The 25,480-nt window shown below is 42.5% G+C and overlaps 1 protein-coding gene across 4 annotated transcripts in view; it reads left to right on the top strand.

Annotated features, from left to right (window-relative positions):
• The window catches only part of INPP5A (inositol polyphosphate-5-phosphatase A), a 248,190-nt gene that overhangs the window by 134,994 nt on the left and 87,716 nt on the right, over positions 1-25,480 (top strand). For all 4 annotated transcript variants that reach the window (XM_042787472.1, XM_042787459.1, XM_042787468.1 and 1 more), the window contains exons 6-8: positions 3,772-3,875; positions 13,910-13,962; positions 21,769-21,888. In XM_042787472.1, coding sequence (XP_042643406.1) covers positions 3,772-3,875; positions 13,910-13,962; positions 21,769-21,888 — 277 coding nt within the window. The remainder of the gene's footprint in view (positions 1-3,771; positions 3,876-13,909; positions 13,963-21,768; positions 21,889-25,480) is intronic.

Raw genomic sequence — 25,480 nt, 5'->3', positions numbered from 1 at the left:
TGGATTGATGCTTATTTGCTACTGTACAGCTTTGAAAGGAAGATGTAAGAATTTTTTAAAAAGTGAGAAAATGGAAGGAAAAATTGCAGGGGAAAATAATCAATATACAAGAAATACACAAATGCTTGTTCCAGAAAAGAAACGCTTTAAATGTTCAGTGCTTCCTTTTGCGCAGCAAAACCTTTGGAAAGCCAGATGGGGTGTGAACCATGCACATAAAGATGTGGCTGGCCCAGTCATCACTTGGAACGAAAAAGCTCATAATAAAAATCCAAGTAAAGCAGGTGCTACACTGAATCGGTGTTGTAAGTCACGCTCTGTTCTCTTAATGTAGAGCAGAATCAGTTTCCTAGTGTAGTGTTTGTAAATTATGACCCTGAAGGCTCCCATCTTTCAGGGAAAATGTAAAACTTGCCTCTTCTCTCATGACTATTGACATTTTCACGGTGTATTAAACTCTTAAATCAGAGGAAAAATCCAAATGGATACAAACGTTCTCTGGACAAAAATCATTATGAAATTCTGTTTCTACTCAAAAGCATGCAAAAAATTGTTTATATACAATTCAATATTCCTGTAACGTCACTGTGTCTTTTCAAAATTCACTGCACAGTTGGATGTGACTGAATACAGTATTTGGGAAAAAAAAGATTGTCACGTTTTTCAGTTCTCAGGAAGACATATTTGAGTTTTAAATGAGAATGATTTTCGCCTGCAACCTCATGTATTATTTGCTACAGCACAGAAGGTGCTGGACTAATCTTACAGGAGTCGGAGGCCTAAAAGTTTGCTTACAATTTAAACTGTTGGCAAGCTATGTGTTCTAAAGGGCCATCATCCAACAGAGGAGATTGCTGACTGGGGTTTGAGGCCTGCTCCAGTCTACCAGTTTGATTTACAGGAAGAATCTCATTTTCTCTGGTGTGAAATCAAAAGTAGTTGAGAAGTATTTTTAGTTGCAGGTACATGAGAAGGCATGCATCTCTCCTACTGCATTTGCTTCTCAGCAGTCGTGTAAATGAATGTCTGGTTCATATTTAGCATTGATGTTAATGTAAGCTGATGGCAAAGTGCCTCCTTCCTGCCAAGTGCTAACCTTTTATTTAGGTTTTCACAGCAGAAGCCTTCAGTCCTTACGGTTCTGCCAAATGTTTTCTGTATCCTGAGTGACATCGGGATCTTTTTGCTGACACTGTTAAACTTAGTGAAAGAGGCACATTCATCCGTGATCTACTTAGAATGATGCCATGTCAGTTTATCGGGATATTTGTTTAGTCTTCCTGTGGGAGCCAGATCGCAAATTGATTGAATTATAAAGAATGATACTTTTTTTTTTTTTTTTCCCCCTGAAGATATATTGCTACATTACAGTAAATGCTTCCTCAGATTACATAAAATACTTCATACAGACAAATTAAAAGACAAGTTTTTGTATTGCTTGATATTTTAACCAGATATCCAGTAGAACTGGATGGTTCAGGGTTCTTGATAATAGTTGTTTTGGAATGTGTTCCTAGTCAAAACTCAATCCCGTTGGGCAGTTGCATCTTAAGGGTAGCTGTAAGATACTTCCCAAAATGCTGCGTCAGAGGAGTTTAGTCAGTTAAATTGGGTTCTCACCTTCAGACATGCCAATACACGTCCCTGATCAGGAGAGAGACGGTGTGCGAAGTGGATCAAGAAACAGAACCTCTTGTTCATGAGCAGCTGTATAGATCCATAGATTGATTGTTAAGGCTGAAAATTCTGTGCTGTTTCTGTCTGTGATGTAACTGTTCATTAAAGACTTTGGAAAGTGATGTGCTTTACCATTAAGTCTCTTTTGCAAACACAGCACCCATTCCAGATTTAAATTCACATGTCCACCCCAGTGCTGATAGCCAGAAATGCATAGTCTGAAAGAGGTGGGTGGCTACAGGGTCACAGAGCAGCTGATACGGGATTTGAATGGAGTCCAATTCATCTTCTGCATATCCCCACAGAAAGATTTTTACTTTCTTGGTTTTAACTAATCTGATCGGGAGAACTGATGAAGAAGGCCCAGTATCAGTGCAGGCTATTCAAAAAAAAAAAAGACTGTTTTTTTACTGTAAGGGTTTTCAAGTGACTATACAAATAATTCAGAGTTGAATGAGCTGCATGTATAAGCACAGAACATTTCAGGTCTAAGTAAGGAAAAAAAAGAATGCCTTTTTGTATGAGATCTGATTTTTATTATTTTAATCATTTTCAGTCACTTAACTGATTAAGGAACAGCCAACTGAAACTTGGCCATTTATGTTACTGGCCTTCTTGATTGATGGAGGCTGGCGTGTAGGTAGTGGGGATGTTGGCAGAGTTGAAAACCTTTTCCACCCATGCGTGCAGGGATGGCCGTGCTGCATCGGGCCACTGTTCTCTCTGGTCCGGTAACTTGCTAAACGCGGCAGAGACCCAGAGGAAATCCTCAGACAGGCAGCTGTGAGGCCATTGCACCTCAGGAATCTGTTCAGGTTAAGCCTTGAAGCTTAACAACTGTCCTCTCTAAGGCTCTATTCATGCAGGTGTTCTGTAGTTCTAGGTATTTAAATAGTTACAAATATACAGTCTTTTTCAGGATCTTGCTCAAGTCTGGCAGTCTGGGACAGTAGGATGCCCAGCAAAATAATGCATTAAGTAGAGAATGAACTCTCTTTATCAGGTTTCGCATTGCTGTTTCTGAATTTCATTGACTGTCCTCGTTTCTGTTTTAGGACATTTCAGAGAGAAATTTCTAATTTTCCTGTTCTAGTCCACTCAGCAAACCCCTTGGTATTGGTGCAGCATATTCTCTGCTACTGTCATGTCCCTGAGGAAAAACATTCAGTCTGTTCATATAAGAACTTTTCTTCACATTTCTTGTTTTGTCTCAGGGCATTGTAGTATTTGAATGACTTCAGTGGGTGACTTGAGGATGTCACCTTCCTTTGCAGAGACAATTGTTAATTAAAAACAAGCCTACCTCAGATCAGTTCCACAAAAGGAATGGGCTGTTCAGCTTGTGATCAACTCATCTTTCATTAGGAGTTCCACCAGCATTACTGGGTCAGCTCTAGAATGACAAAAATCGGCCCCCCACACTGACACAGCTTGCCCAGCAGACAATAAGTGTCGCCAAACACTAAGTTGATGTGGATTGTTAATACTGTTAATTTAAAGCAAAAGCCAAAAAGCTGAGATGATCTAAATGAATTATTATGTACTTGTTTGATGGATAAAGGGTGTGATTAATAATGTGGTACAGGTGTGCATCAGTTGATGCTTAGGTAGGTAGACTTAAAATCTGAAAAATGAAGAGTTACTAGGTAAAACATACAGATAATCACTACTCATAAGTAACATTTTTCACCTTAGTGTGTTTTGTATTAATTAGTTTTCCTATTAATTATCCAGTGTAGATTGCTGGATACTGACTGAGGACACAAACAAGCACCTCCTGGAAGAACCGTGCCAGAAAGTTTGAGTGCAAGGGTGTACAGAGACCTGGTTCTTAATTAGAGCTCCAACACTTCACCGTGCTCTGGATAGTAAAGCTAACAGCGTCCGTAACTGTATAGCTTAAAGATGTCTGATACAAACACATATGTTTACACATGGTCTCTCTTTTTGCCCCCAGAGCAGCTCAGTGCTTGTATATTTTTGCTAAGACCCTACCACCTACTTCACAGATGCCACTGCTTTGCCAGTGAGTGCTGTAAGTTGCTTATAATGTTAAAGATATGTATGTAAATGTTGTTTTATATCTCTTTGTAGCTAAGAAGTATAAAAAGGTTACCGGGAAAGAAATCTACTCAGACACTTTAGAAAGCACGCCCATGCTGGAAAAGGAGAAGTTTCCACAGGATTATTTCCCTGAGGTACGTACCAATCCCATGGAACATTCCCAGATATTAGGTTTGATTCTGATTTGCTCTGATTACTTGAGTAGCTACTGTCAGTAATGTAAACAAGATCAAAATCAAGTCTTGGTTTGTTATTTGTTTGCTTGTCAGTTTCTTGTCACCTGTAAGATACGTTTTAAGCCATTGCATGGATTTGCCAAATTCAAATGGAGTTCTTTGTATAGTAGAACATCCTTGTGAAGGATGGAGACAGTGATGAAAAGGCTTGTTTGTGCATTTAAAGCCAAAGAAATGGCACACAGTGCTCACAACAGGCTCACGAACCTGTTTGAGGGAGGCCTACTCCTGGGCAGGGTGAGGGGCAGCTTTGAGTGGATTGCGTTTGTATTCAGCAGCAGCAGCTCTGTAATCGTGACTGCAGTGATCCTGCTTTCTGGTCAGCAAGGCGCGACTGCAGTCGCTGCAAGCACGTAAGGAAAAGGTGGTTTCTCACTGGTGTAAGAATACACGTAACTTGAAAACACATTGATGTTTTGCCTCTGACACTGTCTTCATACCCCCTTTTTTTGTTGTTCTCTTAAGAACTGGGGTGTGCCACAGGGGTGAAGTTGAAGGTCTGGGCAAACCCAGAAACATGAGCACAGCTGAGGGTTTTCTGCTGCTGCACCTGCAAGTGCAATTGTACCTGCAAGTGCAGTCTTTGCCTGCAATTCTCTTCTTTGATGTTTATTTTAATTTGCTCATTTTTGATTTCTTAATCACATCTAGAACATGGATGCTTAATGGTTGGTGTTTACTACAAGCCAAGTAAATAAATGTGTTGAATTCCTATAACATTTGTAGCTCAAACATGCATGTTACTACTTTAATATTAGGAATAACTAAATAAACTTTAAAAATTAATAGAGGTCTTTACACAGTTCATGTGTGCTTGGAAGAGCACTGCATAAGTAATTACAGGGTTGATGGGATGTAGATTAGTCTTTTTCTTGACTTTGATAGTAAATTATTTATATTCTCTATCTCTAAACCGGAAGGAAAACTGCCTGTGACATAATTTTACTAGTTTTTACCTCCTTAGGGTAAACATCTTAAATACTTCTTTGATGTTAAGCGTTGCATCATTTTGAAGGAACCTCAAGTGGTCACTCAGATATTTATTTTTCTCCTCCATCAGCAATAAACTGTAGCAGTATGGGTGATTGACAACATAAATAGGAAACGAACAGTGCTGTGGAATGATTTGATTGTAATACTGAGAGCGCTGAACAGCAGTGTGTGAGCACTGTTATCACGCCTAACAGCACTATGCCAAATTATGGATTGTTCGTTGGTACCCAGGAAGAATTATTTCCATCGTTATTTCACTGCTGTTGTTTCATCATGAGACTGGCAAATTTGTAACTTGTTCAGCATCGTTTATTACCGCCTCTTACATGAACAATTCCTCACAGTCTCTTGGAGAAGTGGTTGAGTCTAGCAGCCTTCCCACACTGTTCTGCGGGCCAGGGACTGTGTTTGTGCCTTGCGGGTGCTCAGGCACCGGTTGTTCCCACGTCGGTATGTGGAGCAGTAGCTTCTGGGTTCAGTACACCCCGCTCGCTGCTCTAGGTGCAGGGTTCTTAGGTCCAGAACCCAAGAAGCAGCTAAATACCTTTTGAGGACCCGATGCCTTCCTACTGCTTCCATTCGCTACATTACCTTAAATGACTTTTCTGAGGAAAGAGCACCGTGTTCCGCTGTTGTCAGGGCTACTGTTTATGTGGAGGAGGAATAAATAGCAGAAGAGAAAATCCACAAATGCTCGCGATTAAGATACGAACAAATCCCTCAAGCACCTTGAAAGTTTGTTTCTGTTCCTGCACAGAGCACAATTCCTTGTGATAGTGTTGTTGCATGACTCATAGAAGAGGCCAGGGGATTTACTTGTTTTATTTCAGAGCTTTGCACAGTGGGAAGGGAAAGTGATATGGGCTCTCCAGGACTACAATAGTGCAGATAATAGCAGCATCAATATTTACAGTTCAGTGACTTTCCATGCTCATTTGGCATGCAACCTAGCATAGACCAAGCCAGCATATTTTTTATGTGACTTGAAAAGTTAGAAAATAATTTTGATGATTTTTACACTGTTCTGCACTGTTTTTCACCTTGGACTGAAGACTAGAGAGTCTCTCAAGCACACATAAGTACTGCAACATCAAAAAACCAACAGTGACATACTTTTGGTTCTCATGTACATGCTTCTCTTTTTAAAATTAATCTTGTTACCACCTATTTTCTTCCTAAACAAGTGTTGGTAATAACAATGCTAATTAAAAGACCACAAAATAACGTGTACTTTGAAAATCTGAGTTGACGCATCAGAATGCATGAGCAGCATATCTGTCCAGGCATTACATTTACATGCTCTTGTGTGTTTTAGCCAGACTTCTCATATCACATTTACAGTGTTTTACGTGAGAAATGGTTTAAGACTGATTTCTTTTCTTTTTATTACTACTGCTTAGGGATGATCTAAAAGTAATTACAATGATTGAGGCATAATGCAATTCAAAATAATTGCAGCCCACTGCATATAAAACTAACAAAACTTTCTGTCTTGATTTATGGGTCCTCTTGGCTAGGCATAAGACTCAAATGATGCCTCTGGGAGCAACACTCCAGATAATGTTAGGCCATTTAAAAAAAAGCAGATTTGTGTAGTCTATCAGGCCTGAGTAATTTTTTTTTTCCCATAGTGAGAAATTGGTTGTTATCATAGATCACAGATACTGCTCAAAGCTCTTATGAAAGATGAATTAATTTCACTAATGCTTTAATGCAAACCTTTCATGGAGAAGGCTGTATGGTGATAACCTTACTGCGGTCTCTCCTTTCTCAATGATGATTTATGTTGTCTTTTAGTAGATGAAACTGCCTGTATTCACAATCCATCTGCTGGCTAAAGGAATCCTATTAACAGAGGATCTGAGAAGAGACTTAATACTGTAAGGTGAAAGATGTGGTATCCCCTTTCATGGGACATGAAGTAGGAATATTTTTTCCTATTTTAAAATGTAGATACCTCTCTGAGAGTGCACAGATGATCTATATCATCTTTACCTGGTTTTATGCCGGCTTACAGATGGTGAATCAGCTAGTGACTATCTGTTAAAGTCGAGATAAAGATCGTTGCTTTGAAATCTGCAACAAGAAATAATTTTCTCTTTCCTCCTTCCCAAGCTATAGTTCTTTAAATTCTGTTTCCAAAAGTTTCTTCTTTCCAAATACTGTCTTTGGAAATATGAAAGCACATCAATGATCCAGAATATCTAAGGCATGTTGTTCAGCGGCAGCATATATCTAAGGTGAAGGATGACGTTTTTATATTTAAGATGTTAAATAGTGGCTTGACTACTGGGCTGCATTAAGTGCAAAGCCTACTAAGTTTTGCATTATTAATGTTAAATAGACAAATTATTAATAAGTGGATTATTTATTGAAGTTAAAGGGATTAAATAAGTGTGTTCAAGTTATGAGTATCTAAACGTAATTTACAGGTTGGGGTGGGAAAATATACAAATTACACAATAAAACGATTGTTGTTCTGTGATATAGAGGCATAGATTCAGCCCAGGCTGGGTAACATTCTGTAGCATGAGTGGAAGTACCTCCCCAGACTCCTGTGCTGGCTTTTACTTGGTTCAAGTAAAAGGCCCAAACCATCATCTTTCCGTCCACCACTGTTGCTTTGGTAACTATTTTAAGTCATGTGCTCCAACAATAATATAATCTGGCTATATAGATAAGTCTTAAAGAAAATCTTAATTGGAGGAGAATGTGGTCAAATGCTGTTAGGCTTATCCTGACCATAGCAGCAAATGTGCTGTGAGATCGGGGTTCTGGTTTTGTCATTTTGGGACCAATCAGGTAACCTTGCTGTTGGCAGTTCTGTGTCATGTTATCACCGTGCTGCCGTTACCTTAACAGTATAAATTTTATTATTGTTGTTATCTAGCTTTAATGACTATTCTATAAAATGTTTCATAATGACTCTGCATTCTCAGAAAAAATGAAATGAGCCACAGAATTACTATCGTATTTTGGTTTGGGTGTCTAAAATTGAGGTCCATTGTTTATTCTCCTATCAACCCTAAATTCTGCTGTTCCACAGAAAGGAACTCTTACAGACTTAAATGTTCTTTAAAGAGTTTAGTGAAATAGAGGAGACAAAAAGGAGATGCCTTGTAAAATAGAAAAAATATTATATCTCTGACAGTGGATATGAAGTGTGAGAACATGCTGACAGAGTCTGTGTTGTGATTTCAAACACATACCGTTATTTTCAGCTATTTCTGGCAGTCACCTAAACTGGAACATTACAGTTCAGCTGCTGGCAGGGTCAGGCCCCTCTGATTTCACATCCCTGCTCATGCAATCCCCTTTATCCACTTGGTCTTTCAAGGTTGTCTAACAGATGAAAAAGAGAACCCTGAAACCTCTGCCCCACCACGTGTCTGCTCAGGTCTATTGCTTCCACAGGCCTTCTGCCAACTTGACATGGTCACTTAGAACTTTCTTACAAATAAATACTTAACTTGATCTTTCTTTCAAAAGTTGCATCATTATTGTATTTCTGTCTTCTAAAATAACCTTTAGTGAAGAAATTAGGTATTGCTACTGGTTGGCTACATCACTGGTGATGTGTGTACAGAAGAAGCTGACATCAGTAATGATTTGCATGTCCCATGGGCTTGCATGTAAAAATAAGTGAAGCAAGCGTAGGTTTTATCATGTATTTCTTACGTTTGTTTACATCATGCACATATACTTAAATGTGGTTTTCCAATAGATACATTCTTACTAAATTCTTTATACTGTATTTTCTGGTAAATAAAGGGTAATGAAAGCAGTATGTGAAAAAAGCAATTTGTCAATTAAATTATTATTCTACATAATAGACTTTAGATTGACTTAATATTTTTAAGCTCTCACTATACATTTTTTTCCATGAGTGCCATAGCTATTTTCATTTGCAGACTTCTAAATTTATGTAATGACTTCTAAAAATCTTTAGCAGTAAAAATATGACTGATAGTGCTGTTACAGTGCTTGATAGTGTTCAAAGGTTGAACTGGGCTTGAGTTTTCTATATGCTGCATATTACTCTGAAAAACCGGGAAATTAGAAGAGTACCTTGAACAGTGTATACAAACTCCTAAAAGCACAGCAGCATGAATTCTTTGGTTCTGTAAACTGACCTACGGAAAGCAACAAAGTAATTTGGGGGCAGGAACTACATTCTGCATGGGTTTTATGGAAGGTTGTCATAATACACACTCCTGTTCCTGGCTGGTTAAGCACTGAGCATATTGTGAGTATGCGCAAGGCGGGCTCCCGCCTGAGGCTTGGAGGGGTTGTTCTCCCGGCGGTGATGCAGGCCTGCTGACGCTGGACATCTTGCTGCTCAGCACCCAGCTGCTTCGCGTGCAGGATTTCCCGTCTTCCTCTCAACTGAGGTGTTCCTTTAAGAAGCTGCAATTACACTGCAGTCATTGCCACTTTAATACGTCTTTCCTTCATGCCCCTGCTTTGTATGGTTGAATAAACCCTTGCTGGGTCACTATTTAATTTGATATGGTCCCTCTCAGTAAAATGATGGAGAAAAGATGAATTAAGGCTCTGTGCTAGTCATTATCAATCATGGTTTGTGTGCATTACTTATTGCTCACAGTGCTTTTTGACATTAGCCCTCTATAACCTCTCTCTTCATGTTAATGTTGTCTGGAGGTTCTTTTACCAGATGTAGCAGAGGTTATTTATGTAGGTGGTGTTTCTAGGGGGTTTTAAAAGGTCAGCACGATCTCCTGAGAGACTCTATTCACAAAGAAAAGGCTGACGGAATGTAACTACAAGTATTCAAATTGTGATGTTTAATTTTTTTTTTTTTTGTAAAGACTTCTAACAGAGAGGTATCAAAATTTGTTACACTTACTAAAGTAAATTTTTGGCAAAATAGCTTCTGATACCTAACTACCACCCTTAAAACTAGTATTTGCAGTGTACGTGTAAGGAAACACCAAGCTACTATAAGAAATTCTGTGTTTTACCGTGTCATGAAATATAAACTGTGTTGCAAATACATTTTAATTGGCTTGTATGAGTGTAAGCTTGCATGAAAGAGAATAAGGCAGGAGTGCCGAGGGCTGGGCATACTTTATACTGGTGTTGCTTGTGCTGGTGAGGTCAAAAGTGACAGAATCAGAGTCATGTCCTGTGGGACGGCCTGCTGGAGAAGTGGATGGTGCTAGACATCAGGACTCTTGGTCTCACACAGTTTGGTTGCACAAAACCGTAAGTCGATTGCACGTGCGTGAGCCCGTGGCAGGGAGAGAGGGTTCTGGCTGATGTCATTGCGAGGCTTCCTGCTGCCGTCTTAGAAGGGCGAGGTTCCTGAGGGCTGGGAAAACACAGATGTCACTGCTGTTTTCAGGAAGGGTCCCGGGTGGCGTCTCCTCAGTCACCGGAAGGTGATGGGGCAAATCTTCCTGCATGACCGGTTGCATGGACGAGGGGAGTGCTGTGGGTGCTGTATGCACTGGCTCCAGCAGCGCCCTCGATGCAGCCTCTCACAGTATCCTCGAAGCCCCACTGGTGGCCTGTGCTGGGCAAGTGGAGTTTCAGATGGCTGGAGAGCTGACAGCAAGTTGAACAAGGGCCGTCACTGTACTGCGGGAGCAAGGGCGGCCAACAGCCTCCCAGGGTGTGGTGGGTCCCAGGAAGGGGCTCCTCCACCCGTTTGGCACTCCGAGGCCACATCGCATCGCCAGGGGCCTGTGTGGCAGCCCCTCTGCCAGACAGACCTGGGCAAGCTGGAGCAAGCGTAGCAGAGGCACCTCTGGGGCTGGGGCACGGGATGGGGGGGAGAAGGCAGAGAGCCCGTCTGTGCTGCCGGGGGAGGGAGGTGATGGGCACCCTGCTGCTGGTCGCGGTGGCCGACTGGTGGCTCTGGAGAGAAGGGGCATGGGGCCTCTGGGTGACCTGGGCAGCAGGACGAGGGGCAGCAAGGGAAAATCTGACTGAATCTGGGGAGAGATTTCACCGTGAGGGTACAGAACAGAAGAGGGGCCCGTAGAGGTTGTGGAGTCGCTGTCCTTGGAGATGCTCAGAACCCAGCTGGATATGGCTCCAAGCAACGTGATCTAGTTGGCCCTGTTTTAATGTTACATCTTTTGAAGTACCTGTTATGTTGCCAAAGAGGAAAACAACAAATGAGAAGTGACAGCTTGATTGAAGACGTTATTTTGGGCCACATCATAGGCTTGGGCTATTTGATTTTAAGTTCTATGTATTGTTCATCAGTAATTAAAAGTTCAATATAGTTATTTTTAAGAATGAAATGACAGAGCTCCCCTTTTTTGATTGAGATTAGATTTAAGCCAATTTTGAATGCTTTTAGCATTTAACTTTTTTCATTGTTTTGCTTTTGAATAAATGTCAACATTTTTCCAAATCTTAACTTGTAACTGTGCTGTCATGATCATCACAAAAACTGTAAATAGAAGATACTTTATTGGATTATGGGATTTGTAGTTCAGCCACAAAAGCTGGACTGTTAGGGAGATTTGGTGTGTTAGCCCTCCAGCCTGCCATTCCCTGATTGACCAGAGTGACTTCTGGATCTACAGAAGAGGTTATTATTCAGTGTTGGAAAAAAAGTCTTTCCAATAAAGTAGATATTTATTCACAGTCACCACAGAGTTTTTTCTCAGTTGAGCTGCAGTTTAGAAAAAATCAGAAGTTGGGCTCTTCTAAGACAAAAGTAATAAGGATTCAGATAAATTATTTCCGCTGTGGATGTATCCACCCTCTGGATTTCAGAGTAGTAAACTGTTAGGATTTCCTCCCTGAATATGACTGCATTAGACCTAGGCAAATTTACTTGCTTTCAAAAGCCCAAATTCTTAAAAGATTTAAGCACCTACAAGTGTCAACAAACAACTGATATTAATTACTAAATATTTCAAACCCACTTATTTCCGCCCCCATCTGTAGTTACAGAATTGATGCAGTCAGCTGCCCGGAGCCACCAGACGGATCTGCAGGGCGGGGAGTGTTGTGAACTTTGTGTATGCTCAGAAGAGAAGTCCATTTTTTCTGTAGAATCCTTGTGGGTTTAGGAGGCTTTTCTCCTTTTGTCTATAGGAATTCTTTATATTTGGCTAAACATACGTTTTCTTAATTTCTTGTATTCCCTCTTAATATATATCCTGTGAGCTACTGGAAGCTGACTGTAAATAGATACATAAATCAAGAACAGAAGAAAGCTGCTCATTGTGTATCCGCAGTATCAAAATACAAATTTTGATTCACTGTGTAAAGGACACTGTTGTTAGTCACTGTTCTTGGACTCGATGGTTTTGAGAGGACTGCTTCCCTGTGCTGCCTGCTGCTGTGGCAATGCAAAGCTGATAACGTTTGTGCAGGAAAAGCCTCCAACCCTTTGGCGGCAGGGCCAGCACAGCTGGGTCCTCAGGTAAGCACCCAAGCTGCAATTTTCCCTGCAGGTCTCACAGTAAAATCTGGCTCTAGCAGCCTGTGTAGGAAGGTCCTACAGGCCTGCAGAAGGGTGATTCTGAAATTGCCACCTGAAGTAAAAAATAATTAAAAGAGGTTCCCCAAAGTCTGGAGTACATAACTGCGCATAAATTTTGTAGACATTTTTTTACTTCTTAGTTTTATAGCATGTATGTAACACTTTTTCCACAAAATTACAAGCTCTGAGGTCGAGTGCAGTCAGTGAAATAAGCTGTCATTTACAGGTAACTCTGCATGTTTTCCTGGGTTTGGACAGAAAAACTGTGTATCAGTAAATAGTTTTCACATTCAAGCTTTCAAGAATAAGCTATTATTTATTCAGTAAAATAAACACTTTAAAATCTTCATAAGCGTATTTTGAATACAAGGAGAACCCCAGTGGGAAAGGGGCCCTAGTAAAGGAGTGGTGGTGTCTGGTTGGTCTTGCCTGTGGTTACCACATCTGCGCCCGAAGAGGGGAGGAGGTGGGAGATGGGTGCCCATTATCCGGGGGTGATTAGAAAACAGCCCATTTAGATTTTGTGAGGCACTTCACTATCAGCAGTATTTGGGACTTTAAAATTTTGTGAATACTGTCTATTCAGTGCGGCGGATAAACACATCCAGCAAGTCTCTTCGGAAGGCAGTGCCTTAGGACACTGACACCCCTGAATGGGGGGAAGCTCCGCTGTGGCTGGCACTTTATTTGTAATAAGGAGTTACAGTCTTTTGCTACAAAATCATTGGCATCATTATTTAGGCCTGTCTGGTGCAATATTCATTACTGGTGAGCATTAGCCTGGCCCCACATTCGTTGTTAACAGTGAATAAATAGGATGCAGAATCATGTCTTTTTGTGGGAGGTTGTAATTTACAGCAGTGGCTTAGGAGTGGTGCTGAAAAAAAAATCCTTTTGCTGTATCATAAGTGCCATATGTTGGCATGAGCTGATTTGTGGCTTTCTCGCGGATGTTGCAGTTTTGATAAATGTAATGTTTTACCGTTATTTAAATTCCCCTTAACTTTTATAGAAATATTGGGCGGGTTGGCTCAGCAGGAGAAATAGCTTTCTAGCAGTTCTCATTTATTTTAATTTGATGTAAATCTCTGATGACATCTTACAGTTCAGGTAAAATTACAAAGAAGCCAAGACATTTGTGCATAGGCAGTAAGAATTTGCTGGTTTAGGCTAAGCATAAATACAGTTGTAAAACTTTCCTAATTGGTTATCTTTCATGTATAAGCAACTAGAAGATCTTATATTAATTTTACACCTAAGTTTATAACTGCTGCAGGACCAAAAATGTAAATAATTCCAGGATTTATAAGAGACACAATACATGTTTTCGACGTACCTCTGTTGGTGAGTAGTCCTTATTAGTTACAGCATATGGATGAACTTTTTTTATTTTGCTCTCCATATAAGTACGTTTCACTTTCACAGTAATTCTTTACTCAAGGTAACTGATTCTTATCTGCTTATTTTTCAGTGCAAGTGGTCCAGAAAAGGTTTCATTCGAACAAGATGGTGTATTACTGATTGGTAAGTTGCATCAGTTATTTCTGATTATGTGTATATTATGTATGTTTCTGTTAACACTATTTCAGAGAAGGTATTCATATGTATAGATTGGTCGATTCATAGAATAGATTGGTTCCAAAACAGTTGCTTTGCTTTATTTTTTATTGAACACATAACACTCAGTAAGTTGTAATGATGCATGACAAAATGTGATGTTAATATTCACATGTATGCGCAATTAGCATGAGATAATTCAGGTCATAAGCAACCTCTCAATCAAGCACGCTGAAAAAAGCTTGTTGTCTGTGATCACAGCCACAGGAATCACAGTGTGGAGCTAAAGGCGTCCCCCCCACTGCTGCTCCCCATCACCCCTGATACGGCCAGGGCTCTCCAGCATCTCACCTGGGCCAGGTACCTGTGCCTGGTGTACGCAGCCCTCACCTCCGGGATTTCCGAGGAAAGAGAGTGTTCTCTGTGAACTCTTTAAGTCCAGTTTCCAGTGAAGTCAGTGGAGGGACCCTGCCTTAAAGGAACGCAGCTTTTTAAAACCACTTCCCTACTGGAACAGAGTTTTCAATTTCTCATATTCAAGTCAGGATTCCCATTTTAAACTCAAGGCATGGTCCTGTTCTCTTTGAGGTTGCTTGCTTCCATCCTAGAGCAGGACAAGGCACCTGGCAGCCCAGCACTCCCTGGCGGGGTTTGATGGAGGGGCAGCAGGTAGCCGGCAGCACACCTCCTACCTGGGCGCTCATGGGCTGCTGAGGAGACATCCCTCTGAGCAGGACTTACTGAAGTTCAATGTCACCTGGCTGTTGTGAAAGCAGAGACAGTTCCTTATAAGATGTGCAGTGAGAATCTACGGAAGAAACAAACATTTTTTGCTCTTGGGATCATCCAACAGCCTAAGGAGGTGGGGGCTGAGGGGAGCATGAAAATAGCAGTTGAACATCATTATGGTGTTACACACTAGATCGCTGTCTTCAGAAGAAGCAGTGCCAGCTGGTGTTGACAAGAGGTGTATCTCATAACTGAAGCTATTTACTATTTGTGTTTGAAAATGCTATCTTTAATAACAGTAATAGTGTGTGCTGGGGAGGAGCAGCTGATTGTGCAAAACACTATACCTGAGAGAGCTTGAAAATTTTCCTTGTCTTAACACAAGGAGAGCTCAATAAACCCACAGATGGTTCAGATTTCTCTAGTCCTACCTGGAAATGTGACCATACTTTTTTACCACTTAGTCATTGTTTTGACCTTTACTGATTATTTATGTTATACTCACCTAAGTGGTTGTGAATATTCAACATTTTCCCCTTCCTCCTGTGGTTGTTTCACGTCTTAAAATTGTAAGTTTAATTTTAAAGTCTGACGAACGTTCACACAGGCTTACTTCTGAGCGCTGAATGGTGTTATTGCTTGTTTGCATAAGCATGTTTATTAGATTAAGCAAACAGTTTGTGAACAATGAAAAAGCAGCTGGTTTTCTCCTTTTGCAGACTTCTTACCCAGCCATCAGGCAGGCAGCTATGGGATAATGTGGGTTCTTGTTAAATTTTTCCAGATCCATATGACATGGCATGTGATTCTAGCAGTAGAGATCTGCAGAAGTGGGTAGTTAGCACTAATTGCTAATCTGACCTTTCTTCTTATATCATGACTTTTCCAGGTTCTCTTCTATCCTCTTGGGTTACCTCATTGCAAAAAAATAACGTGAATTTATTTTTAGGCCTTTCCAAGGAAAAAAAACAAAACAAAACAAAACAAACAAAAAAAATGTTCTTCAGAAATAGATTTAAAGGAAATGTTTTCTTGCAGGTTGATATTAAAAAAGGATAGTTCTTGGAAGAAGAAGTCTGTAGCTAGATGTTCTGATCAGACAATATACTGTGCTTAATGTTTCCTAAGGGTGTATTGGGAAGTAAGAGTGAGGAGGCTCACAGCTTTTTCTCACCTGTAATGAGGTGAGCTATTGTGGTAGTTTTGTGTCTGGAATAGTCTGCAATTATGATCCACATGGTCTAATAAGATCTCAAATGTTTCTAATGAGAAGTTGAAGGGGCAAGTTACTATGAACAATTTCTGGAGAATGAAAGTGAAATATTATGGAAAATACCAGGGTGTTAGAAAATACACCTAATTAGGTCTAAGTGCATAATGTGTCTGTTCATGATATGGTAAGTGTTTAAACCCAGTCTATGCGCATATGCAAATGAACAAAGTTCTGGCCATTTTCATAATCATGACTTTTGATCTTACTCATTTCTACATGCTATTAGTTCAATAAAAATATAGCCAGGAGACGACTTGGTAATACTTCTGTGTGAATCCTGGAAGGGAGCTATTAATTTTCCCGTTCTCAGAAAACATCATTATAGAATGTACCTTATGCCAAAAACAGAGGGCTTCCAAAAAACTCAAAAAAGTGATGTTAAAAGATTTTAGACAACTGCCCTCTTTTCCCTCCTCCATGATTCAGTGATCTCCCCAGATGAGTTTCTCTGTTCCTGTTCTTCATTAACTTATCATTAGTGTGAACAAACAATTAAGGAATCATGGGGCACTCAGAGATTTCATTTTGAGAAGCAAAGAGAACTACATAACTACATGCACTGGTTTTGTTTTGGCCTTTTTTCTTTAGCATCTTGAATATAAGAGGGCGTATTTATTTCTATTCCAATAGTTCTTGGTGGTGTTGTGTTAATAGGTGCAAGATAGTATCCTGAATGCATTACAGTCTTAAATACTGTTTACATATATAGTTTATATTTGGTAGGGAGGATGGAGTAGAGAATACATTTATAAAATGTAGTTACGGCACCAACCTGGGAGTGTTTGCGAGTGTATCAGAGGTCAGAATCAGCAATCAAAATTGGTTTGATATTTTAGAGAAAGTAGGATTGCAAAATTGAAGTCAGGGAATTGCAAAGCATTGCACCTTGAGAATAGAATTCAAAAGCACAAATACAATATTGGGAATAACTGACTCATTACCCATACTGTAGAAAACGATCAAGGGAGAAGCAATTGAATATGATTCATTATTATCTTACTGCCATATGTTAATGGATGCATGATGTGAAGGACACAAAGGGGGAAAGTATGGTAATTATTTAATTGGGTGCTGTCAAGGCCTTTGATAGAGCACTCTGTCTTGTTTTGAGAGCAGTGCTTTAGTTAGGCTGGAAAAAGAACAGGAGAGTCAAGAATCGTAGGAGTGGAAAACATTGGGCTTGCCACATCCGGGAGACTGCTGCCTGTCTCCCCTGCAGAAAGGGCAGAAGGAAATCAGTTTCCTTTGCAGGAAAACAGGAAATACGATGAAAGTTTTAATTGAAGGACCGGGAAATTATAGGTGGAACGTCCTTCATGAGCAAGTTTTAAGAACAGTTTTTGGGCAGATGGAGATGGATTTTATAGATACCTTCACACTGGAGGTGAGTTGGTGACATGAGGTCTCTCGGTGTCCCACAGGGATTCTTTCTGTTCATCCTTCAAACAGACAGGAATGGACGTCTCAAGCCATCATCTCCAGATTGTATTTGTAGTTATGTACTAATCATATATCTTAGTATGAAGATTAGTAAGACTATTTTATCATCACTGTGAGTTCATTCAGCAAGATCTGCTGTTCCCTGTAGCCAAAAAACCCACCAGTATCTTTGGAAGAGGCCTTCGTGCTGGCTGCTTGGTGGCCTGTGTATCTTTATCGTGCCTTTGCTGTTTTGACTGCTATTATTTGCTGTGTCCAAATCTGTTCCCTGACTCCATCACGATCTGGGGAATCTCCCTGTGCACAGCTTGGGGTTTCTGCTTGATACCTCTCTCTGCCAAATTCTATTCCCACGTTCTCACTGACAGGCTGCAAACTCCTTTTTGAATATGAGGAATGTTTGACTTTTCTGTTGTTTTTTTATCTCCAACACTGAGTTTTCATACAAGAGATGTCTGTGCACAGGACTAGTATTGCAGTCAGTATGATTTAGCCATTTGTTCAAATTCAAAATGCTTGGCTTCTATAAAGGAAAAACTGTTTAAAATCGGAAATCCCAGGCAAGTAATACAGTCAGATGATGGGGCTGAGCTGTGGTTCACCTCACAAAGAGGACTGAAAACTCACTAGATGGACCTTTCATTAGCAGTAAGGCAAAGGGAGAGGGAAGACACTGAGAGGACATTCAGTGGATTTTTCTGGGAAGAGGCAGCTTGAAATCTGTGGATGGTCTGGGCTAAGCCCAAGTCTTGTTCATCAGTGAAGCAGAGAAGAAAGAATGTGTGTTTTATTGCTTTATCTCATAGCATCTCTTCAGCTTATCCTAATGTGGAGAACACATGGTTTTGTTTTCTTCACAAAATCATTGGTATGTGTCTGCAACTGCTATTGGAGGCAAGAGCTGCCAAAGGGGGTATAGCCACAATACGCAGTGCCTGGGAGAGCAGCGCTTGGCTGAGGAGCGTTTCTGTGGCCATCAGCATCGTTTCAAGGGGTCTCAGGTGGGAAAACCAAGAACCCGCATGTCTGTGATGGGCGGCTGACAGAGATCCTTTGTCTGTGGAGTATGCCTGAGCTGCCAAGGACAGGAACAGTACTGCAGCATACTCGGACAGAGAGCTTAAAACAGCTCTAGTATGAACACCACCATCCTGACTAAAAATGTCAGCAAGACCAGCCTTTTATTAGAACTGTGGCAGTTTCATTTTTCCTCCATTCTTCCCATAACATCTTTTCTTATTTGAGTGCTGGCTACTTTCAGTCAGCTACAACCAAATTTTGCCAGTGTTTTTTCTAAATGCGAGTAAAGCATTTTAAATAGCCTTGTTTCTTATAACAGTCCTCTAGGACAGACTTACCTCTGCTATGGTATGTAATTTGTTTCTTCATAGTTTAAAAGAAGTTTAAAGAAATCTACTCAATTATACCTAGGAATTTTTTCCCCCATGTCAGTCCAGTGCTAGTGTAATAATTATTACTAGTGTTCGTGGAACCTACCTAAAATGTATTTTTTGAAACACTAACCAAAATTGTGCCCTCAAAATGAAGTGCAGCAGCTTTTTTAGCACATAGCAGTATTAGGCATGTAGGAGCTGATGGGGCACACCACTTTCTGTGGGTGCTGGAGGGACCTCTTTTCCAAAACGTAACGTTGTCATTGCTATCCCTTCACTATCCCTTTTGGAGCTTCAGGAGATACCTTTCCTTCCATCCCTCAATATGGTATGCAGGAATTCCTGCATACACTGGTTTGTTTGAGGGGTTTTTGTTAGGGGGTGGTGGTGCTAAATCTGTGTGAAAAGAGTATTCCAGGTTTTCTGGTTTCATTGTAATTTGCCATGTCCCATCACCAAAAGAGCTTAATAGCAAAGCAATGAGATGATAGAGTTTTTAAAAACGCAGACCAAGTCTCTAGGACACAAAGAGCCACAAGCAGAGCAAATATGAAGCATAATGCCAGCTTGGCCATAACAGCTGGACAGCTTTCTGTTTGCCAGTCTGATGTGTCCTGTCTGCCAGCAGTGGGAAACCAGATTTCAGAAAGACAGCTGGCCTTCCAGGGGACCCAGCACCCAGAAGTGACACCTCATATGTGATTAACATAGGTGACAATAGGAAATTCCTCTCTCTGGGCATGTTTATAACCGAAAATTCCTTCTATGTGAAGGTTTTCTGCCACAGTGAAAAGTGGCATTGTTTGAAGTGATTTAAGGTACAAAAATATGGTTGCATACAGATACGCTGTAAGGCTAGCAGTATTATTATTGTTAAAAATACTGTTACCAGCCAAAATCAGCCGCGTTGTGCAGGCTCATAGCAAATTCCGGTCCCTGTGTCAAGGAACCTGTGCACTAGCACTGCTGTCACAACAAATGGATGGGGAAGATAGGGTGAACACATAGTGATCATAGGAAGTCATGGACCTGCTGGCGGAGGGTCTGAGGGCAGGAGCATCTCTCCTGTGAAGAAAGGCTGAGAGAGTTGGGGTCACTCATTACGGAGAAGAGAAGGCTCCAAAGACACCTAATTGGGACCTTTCAATATAGAAAGGGGTCTTACAAGAAAGATGGACAGAGACATTTACCAAGGTCTGTAGTGACAGAACAAGGGGCAACGGTTTTAAACTGAATGAGGGTAGGTTTAGATTGGACATATGGAGGGGATTTTTTATGATGAGGTTGCCTAGATTGGTTGTAGATGCCCCATCACTGAAAGCGTTCAAGGCCAGGTTGGACGGGGCTTTGAGTGACCTGGTCCAGTGGAAGATGTCCCTGCCCATAGCAGGAGGTTGGACTGGATGATCTTTAAGGTTCTTTCGAACCCAAACCATTCTGTGATTCTGTAATTTAACTTTTATGCAGGGGGGCAAGGTATTTCTGCTTCGCAGGGTTTGAAGTTGGCTTCATTGATTAAGAAGGACCTTCCAGAATATCCCTATTTCTCTTGTCCTCAACCAAACCAAAATCCATAATTTTTCCATAGAAGCAGTATGATTCTTTTCAGAAATCTCTTCTGTCAGTCTTTGGCCATCCCACAGGGCAGACACTGGGCACTGGAACAGCAGTTCTTGACTCCTGTGTGTTCCTCCTGGTGGGTAGAGCTCCTAAAGCCAAGACAGTGTTTACCTCTTGGGGTTGTTTTCTTCTAGAGTGCACTGCCAGTAGTAGTTGGTAGGAGCTGCCAATGTGATGGTCTTTGGCTGAGCCAGACTGCAGCCAGGTGAAGGGACCACTGTCTGAGTCCCTGCCTCACTGCAAAATAGCAGAGGATGAGTTAATACTCCTGTTTTACAGATGAGGAAACAAAGCTGTGGTATTTTACTGATTTTCTGAGACTACCTGCTCATCCAAGTCTTATGAGGAGCAGCTGAAGGAATGGGGCTTGTTTGGTCTAGAGAAAAGGAGGCTGCTGAGGGGAGACCTCCTCGCTCTCTACAGATACATGAAAGGAGGTTGTAGCGAGGTGGGAATTGGTCTCTTTTCCCAAATAACGAGTGATAGGACGAGAGAAAAAAGCCTCAAGTTGCAGCAGGGGAGGTTTAGATTGAATATTAGGAAGAAATTCTTCACAGAAAGGGCTGTCGAGCACTGGAACAGGCTGCCCAGGGAAGTGGTGGAGTCACCATCCCTGGAGGTATTTAAGAGACGTGTAGATGTGGCACTTAGGGACACGGTTTAGTGGTGGACATGGCAGCGCTGGGTTACGGGTTGGACTCAATGACATTAAAGATCTTTTCCAACCCGAAGGATTCTGTGGTCCTGCAGGCACAGTCCAAGTTAAACAGCCTGTATCCTCTTCCGAACTGGAAGTGGTGTGCTGAGTGACCACTGTTGTCTTGGCATTCTTGACACAGGGGCAGATAAGGACTTGCATTGATAAGATTTAGCCTGTAATGCCAGTAAATTTCTCCTGTCGATAGCTTTTCATTTTGTTTATTGCAAAGCCACAGTTCCACTAGGTATTCAGCTACAGCTTTATAAACTTGAAGTTGTTTGTTTACACATTCAATTTTGGTTTAAAAATATTTTAGTGAGAGGGTACTACTTGATTTCTGTAAACTGTAACGGACAAATAGCTTTTCATTTTCATATTATGCATATTTTAAGCAAAAGCCTAGATGCAGTCTTACCTATGGATGAGTTGTCATAAGTTTGGTGATAGTCTTTGACAATTGTCTGATGATAAGAGCTTAATTTGCACAGTCTATGTGAGTAAATGTTAAGGTAATATAAGAGAAAATACAGTGTTATTATGTTGAATGCTTTATTGATGCAACAAATGTTTTTTTCTTTTATCCTGAATCAATTTATTTTTTTCCTTTTTTGTCATAGTGCCTTTGACTTGGTAAACATTCATCTTTTCCATGATGCTTCCAATTTAATTGCTTGGGAAACAAGCCCATCGGTTTACTCAGGAATACGGCATAAGGCTCTTGGCTATGTACTTGATAGGTATGTATTAGCCTTTACTAGCCTTTTTCAATCTTCTGTGTTCATAAGCAGCATATAAAAGATGTTTCAAAAGGCAGACTCAGAAATGTAGAGACTTTTATTCTTTGAACTGAAAATGGTCAGTCACTTCTTAACAGTTTTCCAGACAGTGCCAATTACAGACCGGTTTATGACACTCTTTTAAGCTAAATTGTCAAGATTGGAGAAACTCCCTGAATTCACCAGAACTTGTAGAGTAGAAAGCAGATTTATTTTTCAAATGTGCTAGTTAGATTAGCTTCTTCTTAGTCTGCGTGGAGTCTAATAAAGCTACTATTCAAGTGTGTTTTCAGTTACAGAATAATAGAGTCATTCCGGTTGGAAGGGACCTCTGGGAGTCTTGTCCACCCTCCTGCTCAGAGCAGGGCTGACTTCAACATCAGATCAGTTTGTTTAAAGCTTTTCCAGCTGAGCTTTGAAAAGCTCCACGCATGGTGATTTGCACCTTCTCTGGGCAACCTATTACAAGCAACCTATTACTGTATTTGACTACCCTCATTGTGAAACATTTTCTTCCTAATAGCCAGTCAGAATTTCCCTCAAAGCAGTTTGTGTCCATCGCCCTCATCTTTTGGTGGACATTGCTCAGAAGAGTCTGGCTCTGTCTGTCCTGTAACTACGAAATAGATAAAGCCAGCAATGAAATCCTCCCATAGCCGTCTTTTCTGTAAACTGAACAAATCCTGTTCTTTCAGCCTCTCCTCATAAGTCACAAGCTACAACCCCCTCAACATTAGACCCTGTGGTGTTTTAATCTCAATACTAGCTGAGTGCAGTAGGCAGCTAATCTTTTTCAAGCAGCAACATAGCATTCGTGTGCAGTCATCACTGTTATTAATAACATCATGGTTTATAATGGTGTCACAGAGTTGATTCATCTGATGGGTGGTACAATACAGAGGATAGTCCTGAAAATACCCAACAATTTACAGCTGCCCTAATTAGCAGTTTTAAAGTCAGAAAAAAAGACAGCTTTTTCTTGAGTAAGAAAAAATTATTTCTGCATGGGCATACGTGTATTGGCAAAGTAAATAGGTATTTCTCTTATGAGGTACTGCTTGACATCACGTTTGCCTGAGAAATTGAGCTTTAAAGTGTCTGTTCAAAGCAGCCGTGGCATACACTGCGATCTGTGGCATGAGATGATGCTTAAAACAATCTACTCGGGCTGGAAAAAATAAAAGCAGAGCACATGGTGTGCTGCTTTCCTGCCCTCGTGTCCCATGTCCGGCAGCCCGCAGGGGCGTGCGCTGTGCCGGGGCTGCCTCCAGCTGTGGTGCCGCGGTTCCCGGGCTCGGTTTGCTCTCCGCAGCGAGACATGGGGCCGCCGCCACCCTTCCCACAGCGGAGCTTGGGCGAGGGTCGCCTGGCTGGTCTCGGTGTGGGCCACCGAGTGCTGCGGCCTGGCCAGGCCCAGCCCGGGTGGCGGGTGCCATGTCGGTGGCCAGGCCCAGCCCGGGTGGCGGGTGCCATGTCGGTGGCCGGGCCCAGCCCGGGTGGCGGGTGCCATGTCGGTGGCCGGGCCCAGCCCGGGTGGCGGGTGCCATGTCGGTGGCCGGGCCCAGCCCGGGTGGCGGGTGCCATGTCGGTGGCCAGGCCGGGCCCAACCCGGGTGGCGGGTGCCCTGTCGGTGGCCAGGCCCAGCCCGGGTGGCGGGTGCCATGTCGGTGGCCTGGCCCAGCCCGGGTGGCGGGTGCCATGTCGGTGGCCAGGCCGGGCCCAGCCCGGGTGGCGGGTGCCGTGTCGGTGGCCGGGCCCAGCCCGGGTGGCGGGTGCCATGTCGGTGGCCAGGCCGGGCCCAGCCCGGGTGGCGGGTGCCGTGTCGGTGGCCGGGCCCAGCCCGGGTGGTGGGTGCCGTGTCGGTGGCCAGGCCCAGCCCGGGTGGCGGGTGCCGCGTCGGTGGCCGGGCCCAGCCCGGGTGGCGGGTGCCATGTCGGTGGCCTGGCCGGGCCCAGCCCGGGTGGTGGGTGCCGTGTCGGTGGCCAGGCCCAGCCCAGGTGGCGGGTGCCGCGTCGGTGGCCAGGCCCAGCCTGGGTGGCGGGTGCCATGTCGGTGGCCAGGCCCAGCCCGGGTGGCGGGTGCCATGTCGGTGGCCGGGCCCAGCCCGGGTGGCGGGTGCCATGTCGGTGGCCGGGCCCAGCCTGGGTGGCGGGTGCCATGTCGGTGGCCAGGCCCAGCCCGGGTGGCGGGTGCCATGTCGGTGGCCAGGGCCAGGGTGCTGCGGCCGCGCAGCGGGGGAGAGCTGGTGCTGGGGACTCGTGGGGAGACGCTGCTGCTCAACACGACTTCGACCGTGGTCAAGGGGGCTGAGGGGAACACGGGCTCAGTGGGTCTCTTCCTCCTGGCAGTAGCTTGCAGCCTTCACCGTGTATGGGAAATGCAGTGAGAAATTACCCACCCACCAGTAGCTGCGTCCTCTGGTGACTCTGGCAGCAACCGAGAAGATAAAGGCACTCCTGAACCAACTTAAGTCACGCGTTGAAAAATACCTTTGTGCATGCAGTGTTGTCATTCTTCCCTATGTAGATTTTCACTGTAAAAAGGTTCTGAAATGTGGAATGGAGTATGAATACCTTTTCAATCACACTCTATACAGAGTTTTATTTCTTCTGTATATTTTGTCTTATTTGCAGACAGGCAGATACTTTAGCAAAAGAGACTGCTTTTTCCACTACATGTAAAAAAGTGCTTTTCCTGTGCATCCCAGCAGAGGGCTAAGCAGGATTTTTTCCAAAATAGGCATTTATTTTCACTTTTGGGGGTGATACAAGGATGAAGAAGAAAATTCCAGTATGCCTTCTCTTGTATCACTTGTAAGACCTGTTCAAATCATCAGGAGTCACTGGAAGCACTTGGAAGGTTTGCAGGTAGGTAGCATGCCTCAGGTTATAAAAGATCCCTTATTTAGGGGAGAGATGCAGTAAGATCAGGATCTACTCTCAGTGCAGTTTGAGACGCAGGTTTTTGAGTTCTGTTACACAGAGCAGTGTGGGAAAGGCCTATTTTTATTCCATTTTTTCTTGGCTCCATTGGTCTCCTCTCTTTTTCTTATGCTTTGCATGAGGAAACTTTAGCAAACCTGTATAAACCATTTGCATTCTTTATTGCACACTTGTTTACAGCATACAGTGTGCTTCATTAGCTAATTTTGGCTTCAGACCTCCCACGATGCCCTGGCAAGGGTAAGGTAATAAGACTGTAGTATTAGTGTCAGCTGTGGGTCAGAGATGTCATGATGGTATATCATTAAAATGTGACACTGCCAAAAACTGCCCCAACTCCCCTGTCCTTAGAAAAGAAAACCTTCGATTTTAGGCTGCACACTACTACTGTGAGCTTGCATTCAGATGAATTGTTCATTTTGAGAGAGCAGCCAGCCGCAGATCCGGACCTCCATAGTGAAATGATGGGCTGACTCGCACAAAAGGGGAGTTCTGTAAGAGCAGTGAATAATGGGAAACCCCTTTCATCGGCATTGCTAACCTTTTGGCAGCCACCAGCAAACTCTATTCTGATCTGCTGATTGGGGAGGACAATACACTGAAGCTCACTT

This window comes from Tyto alba, unplaced genomic scaffold, assembly GCF_018691265.1.
Source record: "Tyto alba isolate M040663 unplaced genomic scaffold, T.alba_DEE_v4.0 Super-Scaffold_1, whole genome shotgun sequence".
Lineage (NCBI taxonomy): Eukaryota > Metazoa > Chordata > Aves > Strigiformes > Tytonidae > Tyto > Tyto alba.
The sequence above is the reverse complement of the archived record's forward strand: the minus strand, read 5'-3'. Positions and strand labels throughout refer to the sequence as shown.